The 24,475-nt window shown below is 38.3% G+C and overlaps 1 protein-coding gene across 1 annotated transcript in view; it reads left to right on the top strand.

The window, feature by feature from the left end:
• tg (thyroglobulin) overlaps positions 1–24,475 on the top strand; it is a 337,489-nt gene that overhangs the window by 5,195 nt on the left and 307,819 nt on the right. The window contains exons 2-7 of the mRNA XM_039737577.1: positions 102–199; positions 2,350–2,538; positions 3,597–3,756; positions 5,422–5,528; positions 21,461–21,604; positions 21,700–21,873. Of these exons, the coding sequence (XP_039593511.1) occupies positions 102–199; positions 2,350–2,538; positions 3,597–3,756; positions 5,422–5,528; positions 21,461–21,604; positions 21,700–21,873 (872 nt within the window). The remainder of the gene's footprint in view (positions 1–101; positions 200–2,349; positions 2,539–3,596; positions 3,757–5,421; positions 5,529–21,460; positions 21,605–21,699; positions 21,874–24,475) is intronic.

Here is a 24,475-nt window from a genome sequence, read left to right as displayed (position 1 = left end):
ATTATGTTGCTGTATTTTAGATACATTGTTTTACTGGACCTCCCAGTCATTTCTTGACTAGTCATAATAATACTCTCTTTACCTGTGATCTGTCTTTACAGAAACATGCAATGCTCCAAAGATGGAAACATCTGCTGGTGTGTGGATGCAAAAGGCCACAAGATTACCAGCACCAAACAAAGCAGTTCAGCTGTTTCCTGTGAGTCTCCTCCACTCATTTTCTGAGTTTGTGTGATGGAAATTTATTTATAATGCTTTTAGAGTTTGTAATTGAAGTGCTGTATGCACAATACTAAAAGAGGATGGCGATGCTCCAAAAAGCCTAGCATGCCTCGGCTACTGTTTGGCTCTACACTGATTTTTTGTGTGATTTGAAGTAGGATTTCTTAGATTTGCTTCAGGATTAGTAAGGTTGATGCAAGCACTTCATGAAATATGACCTCCTAGTAGTAATTAGACTCCATGTTAAACAATATCCACTCCCTATCTGCCTTCATGTTTACGAACTGAGATATGTCACAAATGAGACGACCCATCGTTTTATCAGGCTGGTTGGTCTGCCTAATTGTAAAGTTGGTCTAAAATGTCATCCAGAACATTTTTACATAAACCGTATATACATTTATTAGGTAAAAATATGTGATAAGGTCACAAATCTGACGTGGAGTTTTCAATAGATATACAAATTTCAGCCATCTCTCAATACAACTGCAGCCCTTTCAGATGTGCATCAGGATGTGAGCCTGTGGAACTCCTATCAGTCAAAAGCCTGACACAATTATCCATCCATCCATCCATTTTCAAACCCGCTGAATCCCAATACAGGGTCACGGGGGTCTGCTGGAGCCAATCCCAGCCAACACAGGGCACAAGGCAGGAACCAATCCTGGACAGGGTGCCAACCCACCGCAGGACACACACAAACACACCCACACACCAAGCACACACTAGGGCCAATTTAGAATCACCAATCCACCTAACCTGCATGTCTTTGGATTGTGGGAGGAAACCGGAGGCGCCTGGAGGAAACCCGCATGCAAACTCCAGCAGGGAGGACCGGGAAGCGAACCGGGTCTCTAACTGCGAGGCAGCAGCGCTACCCACTTGCGCCCGTCACAATTATTAATAATGTAAAAATGCTAAAGCTTACTGATCTGGAGCAAAATCATCACAGTAGAGTTTACTATACAGAGATATTGATGTTGCATTTTGCTTACATGAAAACAATTAGCAAACAAGAATATCATTTTTTTTCAAGAAGATGTACTATGAAAGCTTTTAACCTCCATTAAAAAAGGAAAAACATGATTACATTATTTCACAATAGTATTGTGTTATTTCACAATAAATATTTAATTATTTTGGAAAAGAATTGCGTTATTTTGCAAAGATATTGCCTGCTTCGTCTGTGTCATTGTGCATGCGCAAGCTGCGTTCATATATGGGAATATGAGTTTCTATTAGTCTGCACAATTTTTGAGCAGTTACATTGCATTTATAATTTCTCTAGAGTGCAATGATTATTTATTATCAAATTTGCAGTTTCTGTTTTGTTTTGCACATGAGGGCTGCCATTTTGTGATACCTGTTGTCGGGATGCTGTTTCCTATTGCTGAGGGGTGTGGTTTCAGATGTCACTGAGTCTTATGTCATCAGTGTGATGCCGCGAATACCGGCACAATATTTGATTTAGTATTTGTGAGTTAGTTAAAAATAAAAACAAATTCACGTCAAATTTCTTTGATAGATTTCTGGTTTTCAATCCGAATGTTTTCCTTTGACTTTTAATTTCTGGTCCACGGTTAGGCTCTGCTGCAAATGTAACATCTCCTAGGTTTCAACTTGTTTGTGGTTTTGACAACTTTTCATCTCCTTTGGATGGAATAATGGAAATATGCCAGAAAAGTCATGCTGTAGGAAGATTGATCATGTGCAAGTCTAGATAGGCTGTTAGGTACTTCCATACCACCTTGTTACTACCAGTATCCTCAAATGCATGATTTTCCTACATCAGCTTTCTCATTTCTTTTAATCAATTTGAAGACATAGATTTAATCCCTCGTATCTTTTGTTTTTTCTAGTAAGCTCAAACTGTGTTCCCCTAGTGTGTTTCATGTTCCAGAAATTATACACCTCGAGAAACAGTGACCAAAGCATCACAAGTCATAGCTGGCAAGTGGTGAAAATGGGTCACATTCTGAGAGAAAATAGTCATAATTCAAAAACAAAAGTGAAAATGAAATGTTGAAAAACATGCTGATTTTAATAATATTTGAGTCAAGTTCAGACGATTCTTTCATTGTACTGAGCAATTAAATATCCAATGTTTGCACCTCTTTTTCTTTGAAGGTTTGTCTTCATGTCAGCTCCACCGACAGCAGGTGTTCCAAGATGTCGATGTTAGCTACACCCCTCAGTGTTCAGATGCCGGCGAGTACGAGGAAGTGCAGTGTGATTCCTTCGCTAAGGAGTGCTGGTGTGTGGATGCAGATGGAATGGAGATATATGGAACTCGACAAAATGGAAAACCAGAACACTGTAAGGCTTTTTACTTTCCTCTTAAGGACCGTGAAAGGGTGTTTCTTTTCTTTTGTCTTGTATAATACATGTTCATGTGGTTATGAAAATTAGTCTTAGATACAGATATTACAAAACAGTGAACTCAGAAAGCATTAGGACCCCTTAACTTTTTCACATTTTGCTATTTTACAGCCTTGTGCTTAAATCAGTTAATTTATTTTTCAACCATCTCCACCCAGGCTCTCTGGTGCTCAGCTGGGGTAACTATAGGTTCTTACTCACCTCTCTTTCCATGGCCATTCTCACCTGATTGCTCAGTTTGGCAGCGAGCTCCAAAAAGAGTCATAGTTTTTCCAAACTTCTTTTATTTAAGAATTATGGAGGCCACTGTGCTCTTGAGAAACTTCAATGACCATTGGATTCTTGGTCACTTCTCTTGTCAAGGCCTTTTTCCAGTGATTTCTCAGTTTGGCTGGGTGGCCAGTTCTATGAAGAGTCAAGCCTGTTCTAAACTTCTTCCATGTAAGAATTATAAGGACAAGGATGCTCTTCAATTCTGTAGAATATTTTCCGCCTTCCTGAGTAGCCTTCCTCAGATCTGTTCACTTTCATTCTGGAGTATTAAGTGTTGCTTGATGTGAGGAAAATAAATGTAAATGATTTTAGCATAAGGCTACAAGATAACAATTTGTGAAAAAGTATAAAAGGGTCACTCCATTTGCCTTTCACGTTCTGCTCCTGAGCAGCCCTACTTGGATTGTCATTCACCTTCAACCAATCCGCTTTAAAGCTTGCCTTTGACATCTTAAAGGAGGAAGCGAATGCTAGACAATAGACACCCAATGAAATCCGATTCACAGAGTCCTCTATGCTGCTGCATTAAGATGACTATATTCTAAGTTGAGCTATCCTCCAATTTTCATGAAAATATATACCACTATTGTTTTTAAATGATGCCAGAACATTAAAGCTGCTATTCACTATATGTATGCCAGCACTTTGGGCATATCAGCTTCACTGTTAATTCTGAGATTTTTAGAAACATTTTATATTTTAATTTTAATTTGTATATTTAGGTCCTGGCAACTGTGAAGTAAGAAATCGCCGTCTTCTTCATGGCTTTGGAGAGAAGTCGCCCCCTCAGTGTAACCCAGATGGCAGTTTTCTCCCAGTCCAATGCAAATTTATCAACACAACTGACATGATGGTCTTTGACTTGCTTCATACATTTAGCAGGTAATGTTGTGAGTTTGTAGAACTCATCAGAATTGCCGTTTTTTACATGCATCTCTTGTGCCTTAATTTACAATTGATCGAACCTTAGAGTTTAATCAAAATCATGTGGTTTCAACTTTCTTGATGGCTTGGCTTATTGAAAGTGTGGTCAAACTGGTATAAAATAGATAAACTGAATATTGTTATCATGATATAAACTGATGGACCTCCCATTCTGCACCTAATGAAGTTACTATATATATTGTGGTCCCCAGGGGGTGCTTCAGCTCCCCAAACTCCTGATGCAACAGGCTCAGACACAAGTTCCAATGAAACAAGGGATTTTTATTGTGTGAAACTCTTACTAATAAAGTTTCCAACAGCTCAGCGGCATCTCTGTTTCTTCTACTCTCCATAACCCTTCCTCAGCTACTCTCAACTAGCTTCATCCTACTCCTCCTGACCAAGGCTCACCTAGTTGAGGCAGACTGCATCTTTTATACATATCCCAAAATACTTTGCGTGTCCCAAGACTGCAGCCTGGGAGTACTTCCGGGTGAGGTTGGAGCCCGACAAAGCAGGGCTCGCTATTCCCCTCAGCACCCCACTGAACTCAAAAGGGCAGAGGCAATGAACTCCAGCTCCCAAAGTGTATGAATCCATGGAGGTACCGTAACATTGGTGGCCTGCCATCTCGCATTTTGGGGCATACAATGCCCTGCACAAACAGTCTTCCCTGTCCTAGCACACCATGGGCATCCTGGCTGAGTAAAGACCTCGGTTCAGCTCTAGCCCCTAATATGTTAGAACCCCTAAGTTCCCTTCAGCAAAATTTTCATTTTCATAAGCCACCTTGTCTGGTACAGAGTAATGTCATGGCCACCTCAGGTGTGAGATGGCAACCATCCCCGGATGACATACAGAGTAACACTTGAAAGTGTAAATTTGGATGGCCTTAACTCAGTTAATTTAAGTAACCACTAGATGGCACTGTAGGCTATTACCATTTGTGGGCTGGCATCCTGCATTATTGCCAAACTGAGGTGCCCACCATTGCTTCATCACTGATGCCTGTGAAGGAGGCTAAATGCGTCTCATCAGTGCTGCTGATATTGTGAATTTTCTGTTATTTTTTGGTATCTTTTGAGGCTAGATGTTGTATCCCATGGCTTTGACCTGGAGTCCACAATTTCAAAAATGGATGTACAGTAAGAATGGATAAAACTATCTGCAACGCAAAGTACAATATGTTTCCAGCCATTGATATACATGCACTATATAACAAGACTACACTACTAATTTGTTTTGTACTCCAAACTTAGGTTCCTGATACATCATGTGCTAGCTTGTGGCAACAATATTCACGGCATAGAAAACTGAAAAAAAAAACCTCAAAAAACAAGAGCTGTGTCAGCTTATCTAAACACAATGTACACAGACCACAAAACATGCTCACACACACATTTTCTTGTTTAAAATCCATAATTTTCTCTGTGGCTTTCTTAAGTGTAAATTCAGTTTTGGAATGAGTTTAACTTTGACTTCTGGATTGGGCAGAAGTACTTTAACATTTTTTTCATGGCATTAAACACTAATTATGGTTTCAGCTGAAGATGAAAAAATAAATATTTTTGGCTTCTCTCTAGTGTTCCATAAATTCATGCTATTTTAATTTGTTTTCTACAGGTTTCCAAGTCTGTTCCAGACATTCAGTAACTTCCGCAGGGCATTTCCTGAAGTTTCCACTTACTGTTTTTGTGTAGATAGCCGAGGGAGAGAGCTTCCAGGTACAGGTGAGTTCAACAAAATTAAAATTGCTAAAAGGAAAACTGGAAAAAACGAAAACAAGCCCAGGAAATGTGGGTGGTAAGAATCTTGTGAAGACTGACCTTCTGCCTGTCATAACGCCTCTGTACTCTGCTTCTGAGCAACTTGTTTTGCTCACTTTTGTGTTGTCCTCTCTTTAAACTTTTCTTCCACTGTCCTTTTCCAGTCCCAATATTTAAGACTCACTTTTCTACCCAGTACATTAAAAGTCATTTTATCTTCAAAGGCATTTATAAAGTAGCTCAAGCACAATTCTTTCAGTTTAAGGGTGAATCACGTAGTCGAGGACATCAGTGTTAAAATTTAGGGGAAGTGCCTTTAGGACTGAAGCCTGGAAGCACTTCCTTATTCAAAGAGTTGTGGGAATTTGGAACAAACTACTGAGACATGGAATTGAATTAGAAACCTCTTAGATATTAGCTAAACAAATGAGCCTGAATGGCTTATTTTCATGTTTCCTGTCTGTTTCCTAGTGTGATGGTGAATCCAGTGCAAAACACTGGAGATCTTCTCTTGTATACTCATCAGCCTGAAGATTCCAGAAGGAACTTTTTATTTATTTAGATCTGTAACAGGTTCCATACAGCAATGAATACTGTAGATGGGAAAATATTTATGAAATACCAATGGACTTCTAATTTTAAAGGAACTCTTACTGCATATAATAACACAGGCCAACTCAATGTTTTCTTAATCTGGTAATATGAAACGTCAATTTTTTTTTCTACAAAATTTTTCAAAGAACCAACTTCATATGCAAATGAAATGTTGCTTGGTTAAACAATGGCTCTGTGAGGAACCCAGTAAAGAACCATAAAGTACCGTTAAATAACCAGTAATTTTTAGGATTGTAGGTAATTTCCAGGCCCTACCAAGTCTGCTGAAAGATACGAACTCTCAAATGCAGAATTGGTCTGACGTCTATGTTTCTTCCCACAAAAAATACCCAGTGATCCTCCCAATAGATTCAAAAGTCACCAGTAATGGTTACATTCATAGACCATGGAACTGGGGAGGGCCACCCAGGCCAAGACTACCTTTATCTTTTTATTATTGACAACCAAGTGATACAAGCAAAAAAAAAAGAAGTCACACATCTATGTAATTTCATGACCAGTGAAATTTGGGCCAATTACCCAGGAAAAATGAGGTGTAATACAGAATACTGTATATAAAAACCTTTTTCTTCTTTATTTTTATCTCATACACAACCTTCTGGAAATTTCAATACAGAGACTATAATCCCAAGCAGTGGTGGGCTTGGGCTGATGGGAGGATGCCTTTATCATTGTGTATAGAGTTTAAATATCACTTGCAAAAGTAGGATCTCATCTAAGACCGCGGCTACTCTTTTCATTTAGATTATATCTTTTGTCTAGCAGTATGTCTTTTGATCACGTTAGCCATGTTAAATTTCCAAAAGACAATTTTCTCCAGTTTATTGTCATTTTTACCAGCAGTTCCCAAACTTTTTCTGTTCATGGCACACTTAATGTTTCAAGATTTTTCCATGGCACCCTAAGTTAAACCATAGTATAGTTTATAGTTCTATAATACATTCCTGGCAGCTGCAGTGTGCATTTGGTGGCTTGGTGCAATTAGTTATGAAAAAATTAAATGTGAATTATCACAAATGTATAGAATAGTTTTTAATCAATTCTTCTCTGAGGTGTACCATATGACTGACAAAAGGCCATTTTCCAAATTAGCTGACTAAGATGACATACACCTTTCAGAAAACAGAAATTTCGACCATGTGACGACTTTAACGCATGCTGATTTGCCCTGGCTAGTTCATGCATCACGAATGGAACAAGCCTATTATATTTACATGATTCATATGCATCTACGCTTGTTGCCTGATGTCTGGATGAGTACATTCGGGTCTGTTCTCAAAATGATACTGTTTGGTTTCATCAGTGGCGCATCATTTGTTATGAATAAACCAATCATAGCACCAGAGAAACACTTAACTTAGTCAAAGGTTTGGATATTGTTATTATAATGGTGAAATTATTATTTTTAGGTTTTTTTTTATTATTTTTCTATTTGTTATGGTTGCAAAAGATGTCTAATATTGGAATATTTTGTGGCGCCCAATCTGGGAACTGCTGATTTAGACCTTTTTCTGAAAAATTTATGGGCCCAACAAAGGGTGTACGGTGTTGTCAAACCCTTGACAAACACTACATTCCTTTCTGTTCATACCTAAACAAACCTTTCAAATTAAAAAAATTTTGTGTCTTTTGCAGATGCAAAATTACATGTGAAATAAATTTTTCACTTAATGTATTTGAAAGAAAACTTGACAGTTCAGGTGACCTTACCCATTATAGTTTTGTGATGTTATATTTTACATAGACCACATTGTGAGATTCAGACCACTGGCAAAGGCTGTGACAGCATGGTGTGTTTTGGTCAAATGTTTAGATAGGAATTTCATTGTGTTGTGTATGTGTGACAATAACTGAAATTAAATGATTGCATTATATTTTTTATCAGAGCAAAGTGTTACATTTTTTAAAAGGTTTACACTATTGTACACCTGCATATTGTTACCAAGGGCAAGAGCGCTAAGCCACAATAAAACGTAACATAATTTTTTTTGCATCTGCCATTGCTCAGAATATGGCAGAAAGAAAATGACAAAGGACGGTGTTGCTAACTTTTACTGTTTTTTTTTTTGTTGTTGGTAGGCATCTGTTCAATTCTTGACTCACATTTATAACATTATAGTATAGATAGATAGATAGATAGAGTATACAGCTGCTGTCTAATAATACGGAGTTGTCTCCAAGGCCCAGATGTTCTGTGCAGTTCATGACTACGGTGCTGACAACCCGGAGGAGCAATAATCCCCTAAATTGTTCAGCAGCTTGTTCAAATAAAGCTGCTATCCCTGCTTTCCACATAATAATAAAAAACACCTTGGCTTTTCCCTTGGAACTACAGTACAAGATGCTCTGAATCTTAGCTTTTGGCACCCTGGCTGTAATTGTGCTTCTTTTTGTTCACATTTATGGCATTTCTCTTATGTTTAATTCATTTTTCATTCCATCTGCTATGTAAAAACACCAAGATTTTCCTTCCTGAATGCCACTGATTTGGGCCATAGCCATATTGTTTATGAAAACTGATTGTTGCCAGTGACTTAATCTGGTGGTGTCATGACTGGTGACATTACTAATGTGACAGTATTTAAGCTTGTAATCCATTACATCTAAGTTTTACCTAAAAGTATAAAATCCCTTGCAAGTTGCTGAGTTATTTAGGGAAAGGATCTTTAGCAGTGATAAGGAAAACAATTTACACAATTTCATCTCAGTGTTTTGTTTTGCAAAAACAGTGTCAACATAAATTGTGTTTCGATTCCAGTGAAATTTATTCCATTCACAATAACAAAGGCGTTTAGTTCCTGTCTGGAAGTATTTTCATGTGTTGCTGTAATTTAGTATTTAAATAAATATCTGTAGTGAAAAAAAAAAAACTGTTGAAAATGTGCATATTCTCAACTAGGATAAGGCGGTTGGCGGATGAGAGGAGGGTTTTGGCAGTGGAGACTTCCCATGTAGTTGTTAAAGAAAGTCAGACAAAAACACAGGCAGGAGGAAGCTTGTCCGCGCGCTTTTATTTTCTTCTCATGATAAGGGAGCACCCCTGTGTCCAGCTGTGTAGTGGATGAGATAGTCGCCAAACTGAGGCACAAAATCTTATTTATAACCACTTGTTATCAGAATAGGCTTACACAACACATGATATAAAGTTAACATTTTACTGATCAGTTAATGAGTTAATCACACTGCACAATACTTCATTGATTTGCTTATTTGCTGATTTTGAGCTGTCCCCTTTATTTTCTTTATTCTGAAGGGTTAAAGTCCAGAGTGTGTATGTGCAGTTTAACAATGGTTTAGCATTCCACTCTTTCTTATCTGGCATAATACAATTTACAAAGATGTTATGTTTTAACCTTCTAATTTAAAGAAACATTACAATCTAACCTTGCAGTTTCTTAGCAGGGTGTTCAGCTGCACTAAAGCATGTTATCACTCCCATTGAGGCAAAACACTAAGAGTTACTTTCACATAGTGTGTTAGCCTGTGGAAAAAAAAAACTAGAAGTCATTTAGTTAATTGTAGTGCATCTTCCCCAGGAAAATATGCAGCATGTAACATTGTAAAATGTACTGCACTCCTCCTTTGGTGATGTGAACCAGATGCATTTATGGACTTGATTTTACTGGTGAGGTACAACAGGTCCAAATGGACTAGATCTTACAAATAGAAAGTAGTACTTAACTCTTCAGTAATTTTCATGAAAAATGCAAAAATACATGCAATTTTTTTTTATGTTTTGCGAAAATGTATGCAAATCAAAACTTGTGTGATTCACGCACCACTATTAATAGCAATCTTTTGTTATTTTTTACTGTCTTTTGTTTTTATGCACTAACATGTCAATTGGCATTTCTTGTCTTTCTGGTCTTCAGTCTATTGCAATTGCTCTCATAAATCAGCCTTTTGAATACCTTCATGTCCAGGTTCTCCATTTAAATTGGCCCTTTGGGTAAATTTACACTGTGATCAATACTCAACAGGAGAAATAGACTAGATGTCTGATTTCAACAACTCCCTGATGCCCTTCGACCTCTGACACAAGTCCTTGTTCCTTTCTTTCCAGTGAACTGACTTTCAGCATCTTAAGAACTACTTTCTATTTGTAAGATCTAGTCCATCTGGACATGTCCTACGTTTTTCTACTCTTTCCTACCCCAGAGGGCCATAGCCTATTAGGGACCCCCAGTAAACATTGGTTGTGGTGGTTTTGGGGGGTGTAAGATAACTAAAAATAATTATAGAATGGCAAATACCCTCTTTAAAGCACATTTCATAGTGCAGCAACTGCACACACAGTGTATTTGGTCGGCACAGTGCTAAGGTGAGACTCAAAGAGAGAGAGTCAGCAGGAGCAATGGGTTGGATGCACATACAGTATATCGGCTTTAACCACTGGGGTAAATGGACAAACGTAGACAAGAGGCATACTGGAGAGGAAAAGAAAGGGGATCAGTTGTGGTGGCAAGTGAGCTGTGAAGAGGAAGGAGGAAAGGACGGAGATACAGAAAGAAGATGGTGGTGAATAAGAGTAGTTTTCAGAGGTTGAGTGCGGATGTCAGATGTTGGTTCACCAAAAGCTGAAAGGCAGAGGAGTAAGTGGCGTGTCCAAGAAAGCCAGGAACAGCAGCTTATGTTAGTCAGCTAAGATTCCTCCCATAGACATAAATGTGGAAGAGACTTAAATAGTTAGAAGCGCTATTCCTTCTAACCTGTACATCCCTGTACTGTCAGTATTACTTTTCCATTTTGAATCACACACTGTAATCAGCTGCTCTCTTTAGTTGGTAATATTCACTGGCTCGCGTGTCTTCCTTTCCTCCACTCACGAAGTGGTTCAGAGGATGACAAAGTAGCTTCTGTAATTAAGTTATGTCAAATGTCCACTGTGACTAATTCTGCATTTTAAAAACTACTTTTGATGTTTAATTTTGAGATATACGTAATCATTTTGCTTAATCTAAAAGGAGATACTTTAGCCAAGTGAGTAGTGAACAACTTTTGTTGCTATTAAAAATATCTTTAGTGTATTTTGGTAATTACTGGTTATTATTTATCCTACTCAGTTTATTTTATGGCTAGAAGGCTTACCCCCTGCTTGCTTCACTCGCCAACCCCACTTGTCTGCACTACGTGCCAAGGAGACACAGTCGCTCCTCCGAAACCCCCTCTTAAATGGTGATACAATGGGAAACAAATACGTTTTGTTTTTTTTTAACCTCCACTTTGCTTGATCAGATGCTGGATTGTTGCTGCTGCTGTGCCGCGTGATCTACTTCTCACACGGTGCTTCGAACATTTAAAAGCCTGTACAGCTGCTGTCCTACTCTTTATCTATTATTTCCGGCCCCGGGCATGGTTAAATCTCTTGGCACAAACTCTCTTCACGTGGGACACAAGTTCTTGATATTTTAGTTTATAATTTAAAAATGGAATAAGAATCTGAAAATCTAACAACATCACATTAAAGTTTGGTAAATTCTGAAAGGAATGATATCAAATATATAAAAAAGTGACATAAAAACATCACATAAAATGGTTGCACAAAATCATTGCACTTTTAGGCTTAAGATTTTATATATATACTAGCAAAATACCTGCGCTTCGCAGCGGCGAAGTACTGCCTTAAAATTTTTATTAAGAAGAAAATTAAACCTTTTTAAACTGAGGGAAAATATACCAATAATTATTTGTTATGTATCTCTTTGTTTACCACATTGCGAGTTCGGCCCTCCGGTTGTAATATGACCAAGCTGTGTGCTGAGCTTACTCTTGAGCATGCAACGTACAGTTGGCCATGTGAGCAGTAATCTTGTTTCAAATCTCACAGCTTGGATTGCTGCTGTTGGTTTGAGTTTCATGGTTTGTTTCAATTACGACAGTATTTGTAGGACTTGTGTTGAAGAGACATTCGGCATCTGTCAAGCGTTGTAAGCATACAACTGGTTTCATCGATAACTTCACATCCAGCTTTTGAGAGTTTAAACATTCATAAACATCAAAGTGTCCACTACTGAAATCGTCACCTGTGAATCTAAGATGTTTAAGAGGCATTGGCGGTTCTCCAAGGGTGTAAAATATTTGCCTATTTCGGTACACTTAAAAGCGACAACCGAACAATTCAGCGGCAGCCATCAAGTCACATGCAGAACCATAGGTGAAGGGCTTAAGCATTTCAGTCTTATAGTGCTCCTGTGTAGTATAATTATCTCCTGTATCGTCATCAATCTACACCTTGAACCTGTCCAGTCATTCAATACATAAGACACAATGTTCCTCCGGATATCAAGATTGAGCCTGATACGGCCGTGCAATATGTAACAAAGAGAATGGAAAAGATAGGTGCCAAAAACCACTCGGTAAGTGACAGTTCTTTGATCGATGATGATCACCTTGATAGACATGTTAATGGGGTTACGGTTGCAATGATAAAGGAAATGAGTACCTGAACAATGTAAAGTAAGTCTAAAATACCTACACAATTACTATAATCGTAATAAATGAACAATAAAACAGCGGAGAAGCCGTGGATTAAATTAAAAGGCTGTAGTTATCAGCAGGGAGACGTGAATCCCGTGGCATAGCAAGGAAGGGAATGTAGAGACCGGAACGATGGACAGCCTTATATAGGCAGGCAGCCAACAACGTGGGAGGCGTTGGGATGGGGGACCCAACGCTGCCTCACACGGTGACCGAGCTGCAGGCTATGGACGTATATATGTACATAAGTAGGATTTAGTTAGTGTTGGGAACCCGCGTACCAAATTTCTTGAATATGGGCCCATAAGTAACAAAGACCGTTGAAAAGTTTAATATGGCGACCGACAGTGGCAATTTCGAAATGAAACCTGCTTAACTTTTGTAAGTAAGCTGTAAGAAATGAGCCTGCCAAATTTCAGCCTTCTACCTACTCGGGAAGTTGGACAATTAATGACATTGAAAAATTCAATATGGCAGCTGACGATGGAGTCATACCACCGAAATAAGTACGTACATTGGTTTCGGTTAGCGCAGGGAAGCTGCCTACCAAATTTCGTGAAGATGGGGCCATAAATAAGAAAGTTCAACATGGGGGACGTTGTTGACCGTTATGACCGTTACGCATAGAATTTCGAAATGAAACCTGCTTAACTTTTGTAAGTAATCTGTAAGGAATGAGCCTGCCAAATTTCAGCCTTCTACCTACATGGGAAGTTGGAGAATTAGTGACGTTGGAAAGTTCAATATGGCGGCCGACAGTAGGTGTCATACCATCGAAATAAGTACGTACATCGGTTTTGGTTAGTGCAGGGAAGCCACCTACCAAATTTCGTGAAGATGGGGTCAGCCTTCTACCTACACAGGAAGTTGGAGAATTAGTGACGTTGGAAAGTTCAATATGGCGGCCGACAGTGGCGTCATACCATCGAAATAAGTACGTACATCTGTTTCGGTTAGCGCAGGGAAGCCACCTACCAAATTTCGTGAAGATGGGGCCATAAATAAGAAAGTTCAACATGGCGGACGTTGTTGACCGTTATCGACCGTTATGACCGTTACATGTAGAATTTCGAAATGAAACCTGCTTAACTTTCATAAGTAAGCTGTAAGGAATAAGCCTGCCAAATTTCTGGGGATTTGCCTTTTATTAGTATACTAGCAAAATACCCGCGCTTCGCAGCGGAGAAGTAGTGTGTTAAAGAAGCAATAAAAAAGAAAAGGAAACATTTTGAAAATAATGTAACATGATTGTCAATGTAATTGTTTTGTCACTGTTGTGAGTGATGAGTGTTGTTGTCATATATATATATATATATATATATATATATATATATATATATATTTTTTTTTACACACACACATAAACATATATATATACATATATACACACACACACATATATACATACATATATATATCTACATATATACACATACATATACATACACACATACATACATACACACACATATATACACACAAATACATATATATATATATATACATACACACACACATATATAAACATATATATACATATACATACATATCTACATATATACACACACAGCTATTTCGTATCAGTTCAATACGCTGCTTGTTAAAACGGATGACTCTCGCTCTTACGTGCAAGTCTGCGTGGATATTATGAACTATCGGATTTGTTTTTAAATAGAAGGAATTTTTATTTAGTCGACAGTAATATCTTTGGTAGGAATGGTAAAAACAGACAGGAATATTATTCCTGAATAAATCAACTCAAACCTTAAACAACTTATAATATTTTGCTCTCCATAAAAATATATCCTGTCTAAATTATACAAGTTAGAAATAAAGTAAACATTAAAAGAACAAACATTCAAATTTCTTTACTCTTATGTAATTTTATATTTTATAAAAAATAAAATTAGATTTTAAATATCCCAAAAGATTTTGCTCTCCATAAAAATATATCCTGTCAAAATTATACAAATTCAAATATGAACATGCTGCATAACAAAACCTGGAAATATAAAAAAATGTGTTCCTTTCAGCAATAACAAATCAAATCATTCAGTTGTCTTTGCTCATATGTCATTTTAGAGCTGGACGCCTGGCATCTTTTTTTGGCCACAGGTTCATTTCTGTTTGGTGTGAGGTTCTGTGTTGTGGAGATTCTCAGGATGGATTGCAGGTGCTCATCAGTGAGGCGACTCCTGTGTGCTGTTTTGTTAGTCTTTATCACTGAGAAGAGCTTCTCACACAGATATGTGCTACCAAACATGCATAAGGTTCGTGCCGCATGTAGACGGACTTTTTTTGTTCTTCAAAGTCACCAAAGCGCCGTGCAAACTCAGTGCGCAATAACTCTAGCTTCGCAATAACTTGCAGCATCATAAGGTAGACTTGATTAACGCGGTGAGTGTTCGGCAAGGCAGCTGAAGCGCTGCATTATGGGATCTGTAGTTTATTGTGTTACCAGCGCTTCATATACCCGGGCTTTAATAACAATAATACAGTATATAAAATGATCTCGGGGCGGATATAATTACACGCCGGGCGGATGTGGCCCGTGGCCCTTGAGTTTGACAAATATGGACTAAATAGAACTTGAAAAGATATATTTTTTGAAATGTGATGCGCAATTCAGATAGAGTTGACGCACTACAGCCTGCATCCTCCCCTCGCTCTTACTTTTTTACCGTTCATCTAATGAATACACTGAGTATGGCTTATACCAAAACAATCATTGATGGCGAATAAAGTATCCATTATTCGAGTATGTAGAGCGGGATATATATATATACATATATATATACCCGCGTATCGCAGCGAGAAGTAGTGTGTTAAAAAGCTAGAAAAGAAAAGGGAACATTTTAAAAATAACGTAACATGACTGTCAATATACAGTATTTGTTTTGTGAGTGTTACTGAGTGTTGCTGTCATCAAGGATTTGATTATCAGTATTTCTTTCAATCAGGTTCGTATTTGTAGGATGTGTTGTGTTCAAGTTACATTCCGTGTTTGTCAATCGTTGTAAAGATGACAGGTTTCTTTCATCGATTCGTTTCTTACTGCATCAATAAACAGCTCGTCTTCTTCTTTATCTGAGACCTGACACACTGCATGCACGTTTTTTTGTCTTCCTTTAGCGGGACATTGACTTTTTCCACCGTGTGCTTTGTTTCCGCAGTAGCTGGATTTATGAATATGCTTATCAGACGCTTCATATTTTTGCTGCCTTTTCAATTGTGTAATTCGGTTTTGTTCAGCTCTTTGGAACTGTTGCCTTTTATCTGTGCACTCCGTCAGTTCACGTGAGCCGCTCGGTGTACATGCATCGAAGGTTCCCAGCTGTGCTGGTGCCATCTCGTGCTATGTCCATAGCTGTATTTAATGTTACCTTAGTCCTGGCACTTAAAACTTTCTCTCGCAGTTTCGCTGAGTTTGTGTCAAACACCACCCTGACCATCTCATCTTCCTCTCCATAAGCACAGTCCTTCACCCGTGAATATTTACCGTGGCAGTTTGCTATTGGATTGCCGCTGACGGACGGCCTTATATGGGCAGGCACTAAATTACAAACGCCAGCGCAGCCTGTCTATGAACTTAATTTAAAGTGTAGGTTTACATCGTGTTTTGTTTCCAAGTAGCAGAACTCATGAATATGGTTGTATATGTCACTCGCTCGCTTCTTATTGTTTCGCTGCCTTCTCAATTATATAATGCATGTTTTCTTCAGCGCTTTTTGGAGGTCTTCCTGGTTTTCTATGTACTGCTTGATTACGTGGGAGGCGTGATGATGTCACTAAACATATATACATATATACACATATATATATATATATATATACATATATATACATATATATATACATATATATATACACATATATATATATATATATATATATATATATATATATATATATATATATATATATATATATATATATACAGTATATATATATATATACACACACACATATACTGTGGGGTGCCAAACAGGCAAATACATTGATTTTGTGAATATATAAAGTCGGCGTCAGAATATATAAAGTCAAAACTTGAATATATAAAGTCGCTGTCGGAATATATAAAGTCAAAACTTGAATGTATAAAGTCATTCCCGAATATATAAAGTCAAAACCTGAATATATAAAGTCAGCGTCGGAATTTATAAAGTCATTCCTGATTATATAAAGTCAACATCGGAGTATATAAACTTACTCCTGAATATATAAAGTGAAAGTCAAAATCTATTGATTGAAACGACTCTGAACTGAACTAAGTTAACAAAAACGTATTCAGAAAAATAAATTAATAAAACACTGTTTGGTTAATGTTTTGAAAATGATACATGTGCCCTGCCCAGGATTGGTTCCTGCCTTGCCCCCAGTGTTGGCTGGGATTGGCCAGCGCTGACTTTATATATTTAAGTTTTGACTTGATATATTCCAGCGCTTACTTTATATATTCCGAAATATTTTAATGCCATCTTTATATACTCAGGTTTTGACTGTATATATTTGGGAATGACTTTATATATTCAAGTTTTGACTTTATATATTCAAGTTTTGACTTTATTTATTCCGACAGTGACTTTATATAATCAAGTTTTGACTTTATATATTCGCGAATGACTATATATATACAAGTTTTGACTTTATATAGTTAAATTTAGTCATCATTGCATAACTTTTTCTTTACCATAGAAATTTAAAGACTAAATTCAACTTCCATTCCTAACAAAGATATTTCTGGCGACTAAATAGAACCTACTTATATCCAAATTCAAGCTATTGAGCTGTCGCCTGCCTGCCTGAATAAGTCACCCTCGCTTCACTCTTACTTTTTTACCGTTCATTTAATCATGGCTAGTGACGGAAAAATTATAAAATGGAAGGAGGATTACACTGAGTATGGCTTTACCAAAACAATTATTGATAGCGAATCAATTATTCATAAAGCTTCAAGTGGTGATCTGTTTTTCTGTGTTAACCTCATATTTTTTCATACTTCTTCTCAAACCAAGGGGGTGCGAGGGTAAAATGAATCGGGAAGCGCTGGTCAATGTAATCGGTGTACCAGGAAATCATGCATTGACAGAAGTTCCCCTTTGCTTGTAATGCAAAGTGTGATTAAATGCGTGATTTTCTTAACGTGTTATGGTGCACATGCATCGAAGCTTCTCAGCTGTGCTTGTGCTAAGAAAAGGAAACATTTTAAAAATAACGTAACACGATTGTCAATGTAACCTTTTGTAAGTAGTGCCTGGAGGATTCAGTGTGGAGAAACTGTAGAGACAGCGTGTGTAATAACTTGTGGATTTTTCTATGAGTATTTGGTGGCAGCAATTACAAAGTCGCTTCCGTAACACTGCGTTAGCTGTGGACCTCAGCTCAGAGCGAAATGAGGTGAATGGGAGGGAAGATGATGACGTGACTCCCCCACCCGCCTTAACTGTCAATCCCCCACAAACACAGTCTCTCGGAATTTGCATAAGCACAGCCCTTCACCTGCAATTTTAACTTAGGTACAAAGTGATCAAAACTCTCGTTTACATCCTGCGTCCTCTCATTAAACTTGTATCCCGCATTACCCGTGGGCATGACAAACGCCAGCGGCAGCCTGTCTATGAACTTAATTTAAACTTTAGGTTTACACCGTGCTTTGTTTCCGCAGTAGCTGCACTTATGAATATGGTTGTATATGTCACTCGCTCGATTCTTATTGTTTCGCTGCCTTCTCAATTATATAATGCATGTTTTCTTCAGCGCTTTTTGGAGCTCTTCCTTGTTTTCTACGCACTGCGTTGACAGTCAGTTCACGTGATTATGTGGGAGGCGTGATGATGTCACACGAAACTCCGCCCCCACGGCTTTCGAGCTCAACTCCATTACAGTATATGGAGAAAAATAGCTTCCAGTTATGACCATTATGCGTAGAATTTCGAAATGAAACCTGCCCAACTTTTGTAAGGAAGTTGTAAGGAATGGGCCTGCCAAATTTCAGCCTTGTACCTACACGGGAAGTTGGAGAATTAGTGATGAGTGAGTGAGTGAGTGAGTCAGTGAGGGCTTTGCCTTTTATTAGTATAGATATATACATACAATGGAACCTCAGTTCACGACCATAATTCATTCCAAAACTCTGGTCGTAAACTGATTTGGTCGTGACCCGAAGCAATTTCCCCCATAGGATTGTATGTAAATACAATTAATACGTTCCTGACCGTACGAACTGTATGTAAATATATATATTTTTTTGGTTTTTAAGCACAAATATAGTTAATTATACCATAAAATGCACAGGGTAATAGTAAACTAAACGTGAAAACATTGAATAACACTGAGAAAAACTTGAACAACAGAGAAAACTAACACTGCAATAGGAACCACTTGCTAAAAACACTTTTTTTAATGAGTGTTAAGCACAGGGAAAAAAATGAACATTTGAAAAATCTGTAATTTAATAAACCACCAAGAAAAGTAACATTGCTACAATGCACACTATCAACCGATTGCTGTAAACAGAAATGAAAATAAAAACAATCCCAGTGCATTCTTTAACTGCCTTCTCTACCTTATGCGTCCAGCTCTCTCTCTCTCGTGTGTGCTTGTGTCTCTCTCTCACATGCCTTTATGTGTGTCTCTCTCTCTCTCTCGCACGCCTATGTGTGTGTGTGTATCTCTCTTGCACGCCTGTGTGTGTGTGTATCTCTCTCGCACGCCTGGGTGTGTGTCTCTCTCATGCCCCTGTGTGTGTGTGTGTGTGTGTCTCTCTCTCACGCGCCTGTGTGTGTCGCTCGCTTTCTCGCTCGCTCACTGCATAGGAAATGCACAGGGTGAGACTGAACACATACAAACTGAAAGGGAAACTGGCTTGTTCATATACCAAGTGTGTGGTTGTGAACAGAGGCAAAAGTTTGTGAACTTTTTGGTCGTAAGCCAATTTGTACGTGAACTGAGACGTTCATGAACTGAGGTTCCACTGTATGTGTGTGTATAATATATATATATATGAGAGAGTGAGAGTAGGTTAAAGAAATTCAGGCACAAATATTTTTAATTAATGAAATAAAATTAATAACACCTTACTGGCTTTTTTTTTAAAAATGGCCAATAATATTGAATTATGGTTTTAAAAAAACACAGACAATGTGACAGCATGAGTAGGAAAATATGATTTGTTAATACTGTAAATACATTGCAGTTTTCAAACATAACCTGTTGCAAGGGAAAAACTTTTTTCTAAGATAAGATTATACTTTAGTATTTGAAGATATCAAGGAATGAATGGTAATTGTTGATATAAACTTGAAAGGACTGGCAGCTATATTCATTAAAACATGAACAGCAAAATATACATTTTCAGTAAACGGTATGTGTCACGCTTCGTCTAAAAGACTGCCATTTAGAGAGCTGATAACAAAGAGCCACAGGAGATGTAGATTTCTCAGTGATCAAAACGCCCAAATCAGTAAAACCACCTAACACCACCAGTAAATGCACAGATGAGGCTGCACAACATCCACCTTCTGACCGCACAGCTATTCAAGTATCTAAAATAAGTTATCATTGCTGTCCGATTGGAAATACAAGCACGCCATGACAGAATAGAGCCTTGGCATGTTAACATTCTACTTGCTGCTGTTATGCCATATAGCGATATAGTAGTCAAAATGACAGAAACATATCGTAGCAGACAAATGCACGTCTTAGACATGCAGAACTAAGTAGCTGAGGTGGTCTACATGTATGTGTATGTTTCTTCTGTCGCCGAGTTCATTACCAATCATTAAACTTCAGTTACCTTGTGTTACTGAGCTCCTGAAATTATAGCAGCAATTTGAGCTTTTTATTTTCTGTCAGTGTCGGGTCTTTTGTTCAGTTTCTTTTGCTCTCTCCCTCAAACCCCTGCAGTGATTTAAACTTCACCGACTGGATCAATTGGGGGTGAGTGTTTTTGGAAGAAGCCCTGTGGGTGGAGCCTTTACAGCTTGGGAGTTCCCCACTGTTCACTACAAACCTTTTAAATTCATGTCCCCAGACGTGTTCCTGTTTGAGAATCACCTCTGGCCCAGCGAGACTACTTGAGGCTTAGCCTGACCTGGGAGACTAGGATGTCACGTACTGCTTGGAATGCTCCTTGTGCAAAGCTGAATTTATAGCGGAGTCCCATGTATCCCTGTTCCAGGTGTAGGTGTTTTCAGGTTGAAGATTCCAGAAGTATTATTTTGTATCCCTTTTAAAACTGTTACCTAATGTAATTTACAAAGGTTGACCCTGCCAGAAATACAAGGTGGCCCACTAATATAGTTCTCAGAATCACATTGTTTCATTCAGTAGAAATAGTGGTTTCATGCCAATGTCTCAGCTCCATGATGGACATTCTGAAACCATCATTCTTACAGTAAAGTTAATGTGTGCCATTGCTTTCCCTTTTACTGTATTGTGCTTCTGGTTAGTGTACTGTGTATGCTTTGCATATTTTATTTATTGATGTTGTGTTTTCAGTTTTATTTTATAATGTGCTTTATGATGGTCACATCTAGGAAAGTTAGGATACACCATGAAAAAGTAAGAAGTGCTCAATTTTTGGGAATGGCACTGCTTCCTGTTATTTGAAATTGTCAGCCTCATCTTTGTAATTTGATTTTCTTCACTGTCCATTTCTGTAGAAATTCCAACATTACCTTGATCAAGCACTTCTTTCCAAGAAACAATATAACCATTTTTATTATCTTGGTTGCTCAGTCTGTAATCTTCTTTTATCTGTGAAATGTCTTTTTATGATCCTTTGAATGTATTCCTTCCTACAGGTCTTGAGTTACTGCTAGATGAGGTTTATGACACCATATTTTCTGGATTTGATTTGGGTCACTCTTTCACGCAGTCCAACATGTACCGCATTCTTCAAAGACGCTTTCTTGGAGTACACTTGGCTATGAGTGGGAGATTCCGATGTAAGTTATGTCTTGCAATTAACAATGACATTCACAATGACAGTGGATAGACATGAATTGGATGGTAATGCCTGTTGTCTGTGCTTTAATTTTAGGCCCAACTAAGTGTGAAGTTGAACGATCCATAGCAGCACGAGCAAACAATACTTTTTGGCCTACCTGTAATGATGATGGAAGCTACAAACCCATGAAGTGCTACGGAACAAACTTGTGCTGGTGTGTCGACCACAATGGAAAAGAGATTGTTGGCTCAAGGCAGAATGGAGGACAGCCTGTGTGTGGTAAGATTTAACCAGCTCTAGATATTTTAAACAAATGTCATAAATATGAGGAAATATTTTACTTATTATATTATCCACTGCACCATAGTGCTGAGGCCACACTGCCCCGAGGATGGTCCATTTATTTCCTTGCCTGGACACCATTCATGATGACGCTGCACATTGTCCTCCATGTTATTTCCATATGCATACAGATTATATTGATTGAGGACTCTAATTTGTTTTGGTGTTAAGATGCATAATGTTTATGTCTGCCCTGCAATTGATTAGTGTGCCATGACTTCCAACTTGCACCCTAGCATTCTGGGATATGCTCCAGTACCCTGCTACCCTGGAATGTAAAATGTGCATTAAGAAAACTGTTACAGACACACAGTATTCTGACTCCTTCACTTTTTGTATATTTCTCATTTTAATGTATATTTTCCCTCATCAAGCAACACTCAATACCCTGGATTGACTAAGTGAAAACAGTGTTTTTAGAATTTTAGCAAATAAAAAAAAAAAATGAAGTATCACATTGACACAAGTATTCAAACTCTTTTCTATGATAGTTGAAATCTGGATCAGTTTCTACTGATCATCATTGTGATGTTTCTACTGTACGCGTTGTTTGGAGTCCACCTATGATCAATTCAATTGACTGGACATGATTAGGAAGGGCAGACAACTGCTTACATGAGGTCCCACAGATGACAATGTGTATCAGAGCAAAACCCAAGCCATGGGGTAAAATGAATTGCCTGCAGAGCTGAGAGACAAATTTGTGTCAAGACGTAAATCTTGGGCAGCTACAAAAACCCTACAGCATTGAAGAGCGCCCTTGCCCTTATAATTTTTAAATGGAAAAAGTTTAGAACAGCCATGACTATTCCTAGAGTTGGCCAACCAGCCAAACTGAGCAATCATGGAAAAAAGCCAGAGGTGACAAACAACCCAAAACTGTGTGGAGATGGGAGAAACGTCCTGGAAGTACAACTTATCACCGCAGCGCTCCACCCATCTGGGCTTTATGACAGAATGGCCAGACTAAAGACTTGCCTCAGTAAAAGACACATGGAAATACACTTTAGAGTGTACAGAAAACGGCAAAGGATTTGCAGACTGTGGGAAAAGATTCTCTAGTCTGTTGAAATCAAGAATAACATCATATCAGTAGCCAGCAGCAGTACCACCTGCACTTCAGAACAGGTGAAGCTAAGCATGTTTGGGCCAGGCCAGTACTTGGATGGGAGGCCAACCAGGAAAATGCACGGGTTGCTGCTGGAAGAGGGTGATGGTGAAGCCAGCAGGGTGCACCTACCTTATGGTCTGAATATGGATCCCAGTGCAGTGATGGGGACAATGTGATTAAAAATGGTGCTGTCCTTCGGATGAGACATAAAACCAAGGTCCTTACTCTCTTTGGTCATTAATGATCCCTGGGTATCCTTAGCAAAGATGTCCAGGCTAAAATGTCCACCATGTCTGGTCATTCTGGTCCCCTAATCATCTCCTGTCTCTAATTTCAAACAATCTCTCACCCCTTCATCACCTAACAGCTTATGTGTGGTGAACGGACTGGTACAAAATGGCTGCCAGGTGGATGCTGCATATTAGTGATAGCTGATGTGGCTCCTCACTCACTTTGCAAAGTGCTTTGAGTACCTTGGAAAGCTCTATATAAATGTAAATCATTATTACTATTATGTCTGGAGGAAACCAGGCACCATTCATCACCTGTGAAATGTCATTCTTACAGTGAAGCATGGTGGTGGCAGGATCATACCATAGGAGTGTTTATGAGCAGCAGGGACTGGGAGACTACTCTGTAGTGGTGGTAAAGATGAACAGCAAAACATATAGAAATAGCCTTAATATAAAAACCTGCTCCAGAGCACTCTAGACCTCAGATTAGGCCAGAGGTTCACCTTCCAACAAGACAATGAATCTAAACAGCAAGCGCAGATGAGTTGCTTATGGACAATTCTGGAAATGTTTCTTGAATTGCTCAGCCAGTTCCCAGACTTAAACCCAATAAAATATCTCTGGAGAGAACTGACAGTCTCCATCCAACCTGACATAGCTTGAGAGGATCTGTAAAGAAGAATGGCAGGAAAATCCCAAAATCCAGGTGTGAGAAGCTTGTTGTGTCAGACCCAAGAAGACTCCAGGCTGTAATTGTTGCCAAAAAGGATTCAAGTAACAACTGAGTAGAGTTTGAATAATTTATTATTTATTTTATTTATTTATTTATTTCATTTTTTTATACAGCACATTTTCATACAAAAGTAGCTCAAAGTGCTTTACATAATGAAGAACAGAAAAATAAAAGAAACAGTAAGAAAATAAAATAAGTCAACATTAATTAACATAGAATAAGAGTAAGGTCCAATGGCCAGGGTGGACAGAAAAAACAAAAAAAACTCCAGACGGCTGGAAAAAAAATAAAATCTGTAGGATTCCAGACCATGAGACCGCCCAGTCCCCTCTGGGCATTCTACCTAACATAAATGAAACAGTCCTCTTTGGATTTAGGGTTCTCACGGAAGGACTTGATGATGATGGTCACGTAGACTTCTGGCTTTTAATCCATCCATCATTGTTGGAG

The sequence above is a fragment of the Polypterus senegalus genome, chromosome 15 (assembly GCF_016835505.1).
Source record: "Polypterus senegalus isolate Bchr_013 chromosome 15, ASM1683550v1, whole genome shotgun sequence".
NCBI classification, from domain to species: domain Eukaryota; kingdom Metazoa; phylum Chordata; class Cladistia; order Polypteriformes; family Polypteridae; genus Polypterus; species Polypterus senegalus.
The sequence above is the reverse complement of the archived record's forward strand: the minus strand, read 5'-3'. Positions and strand labels throughout refer to the sequence as shown.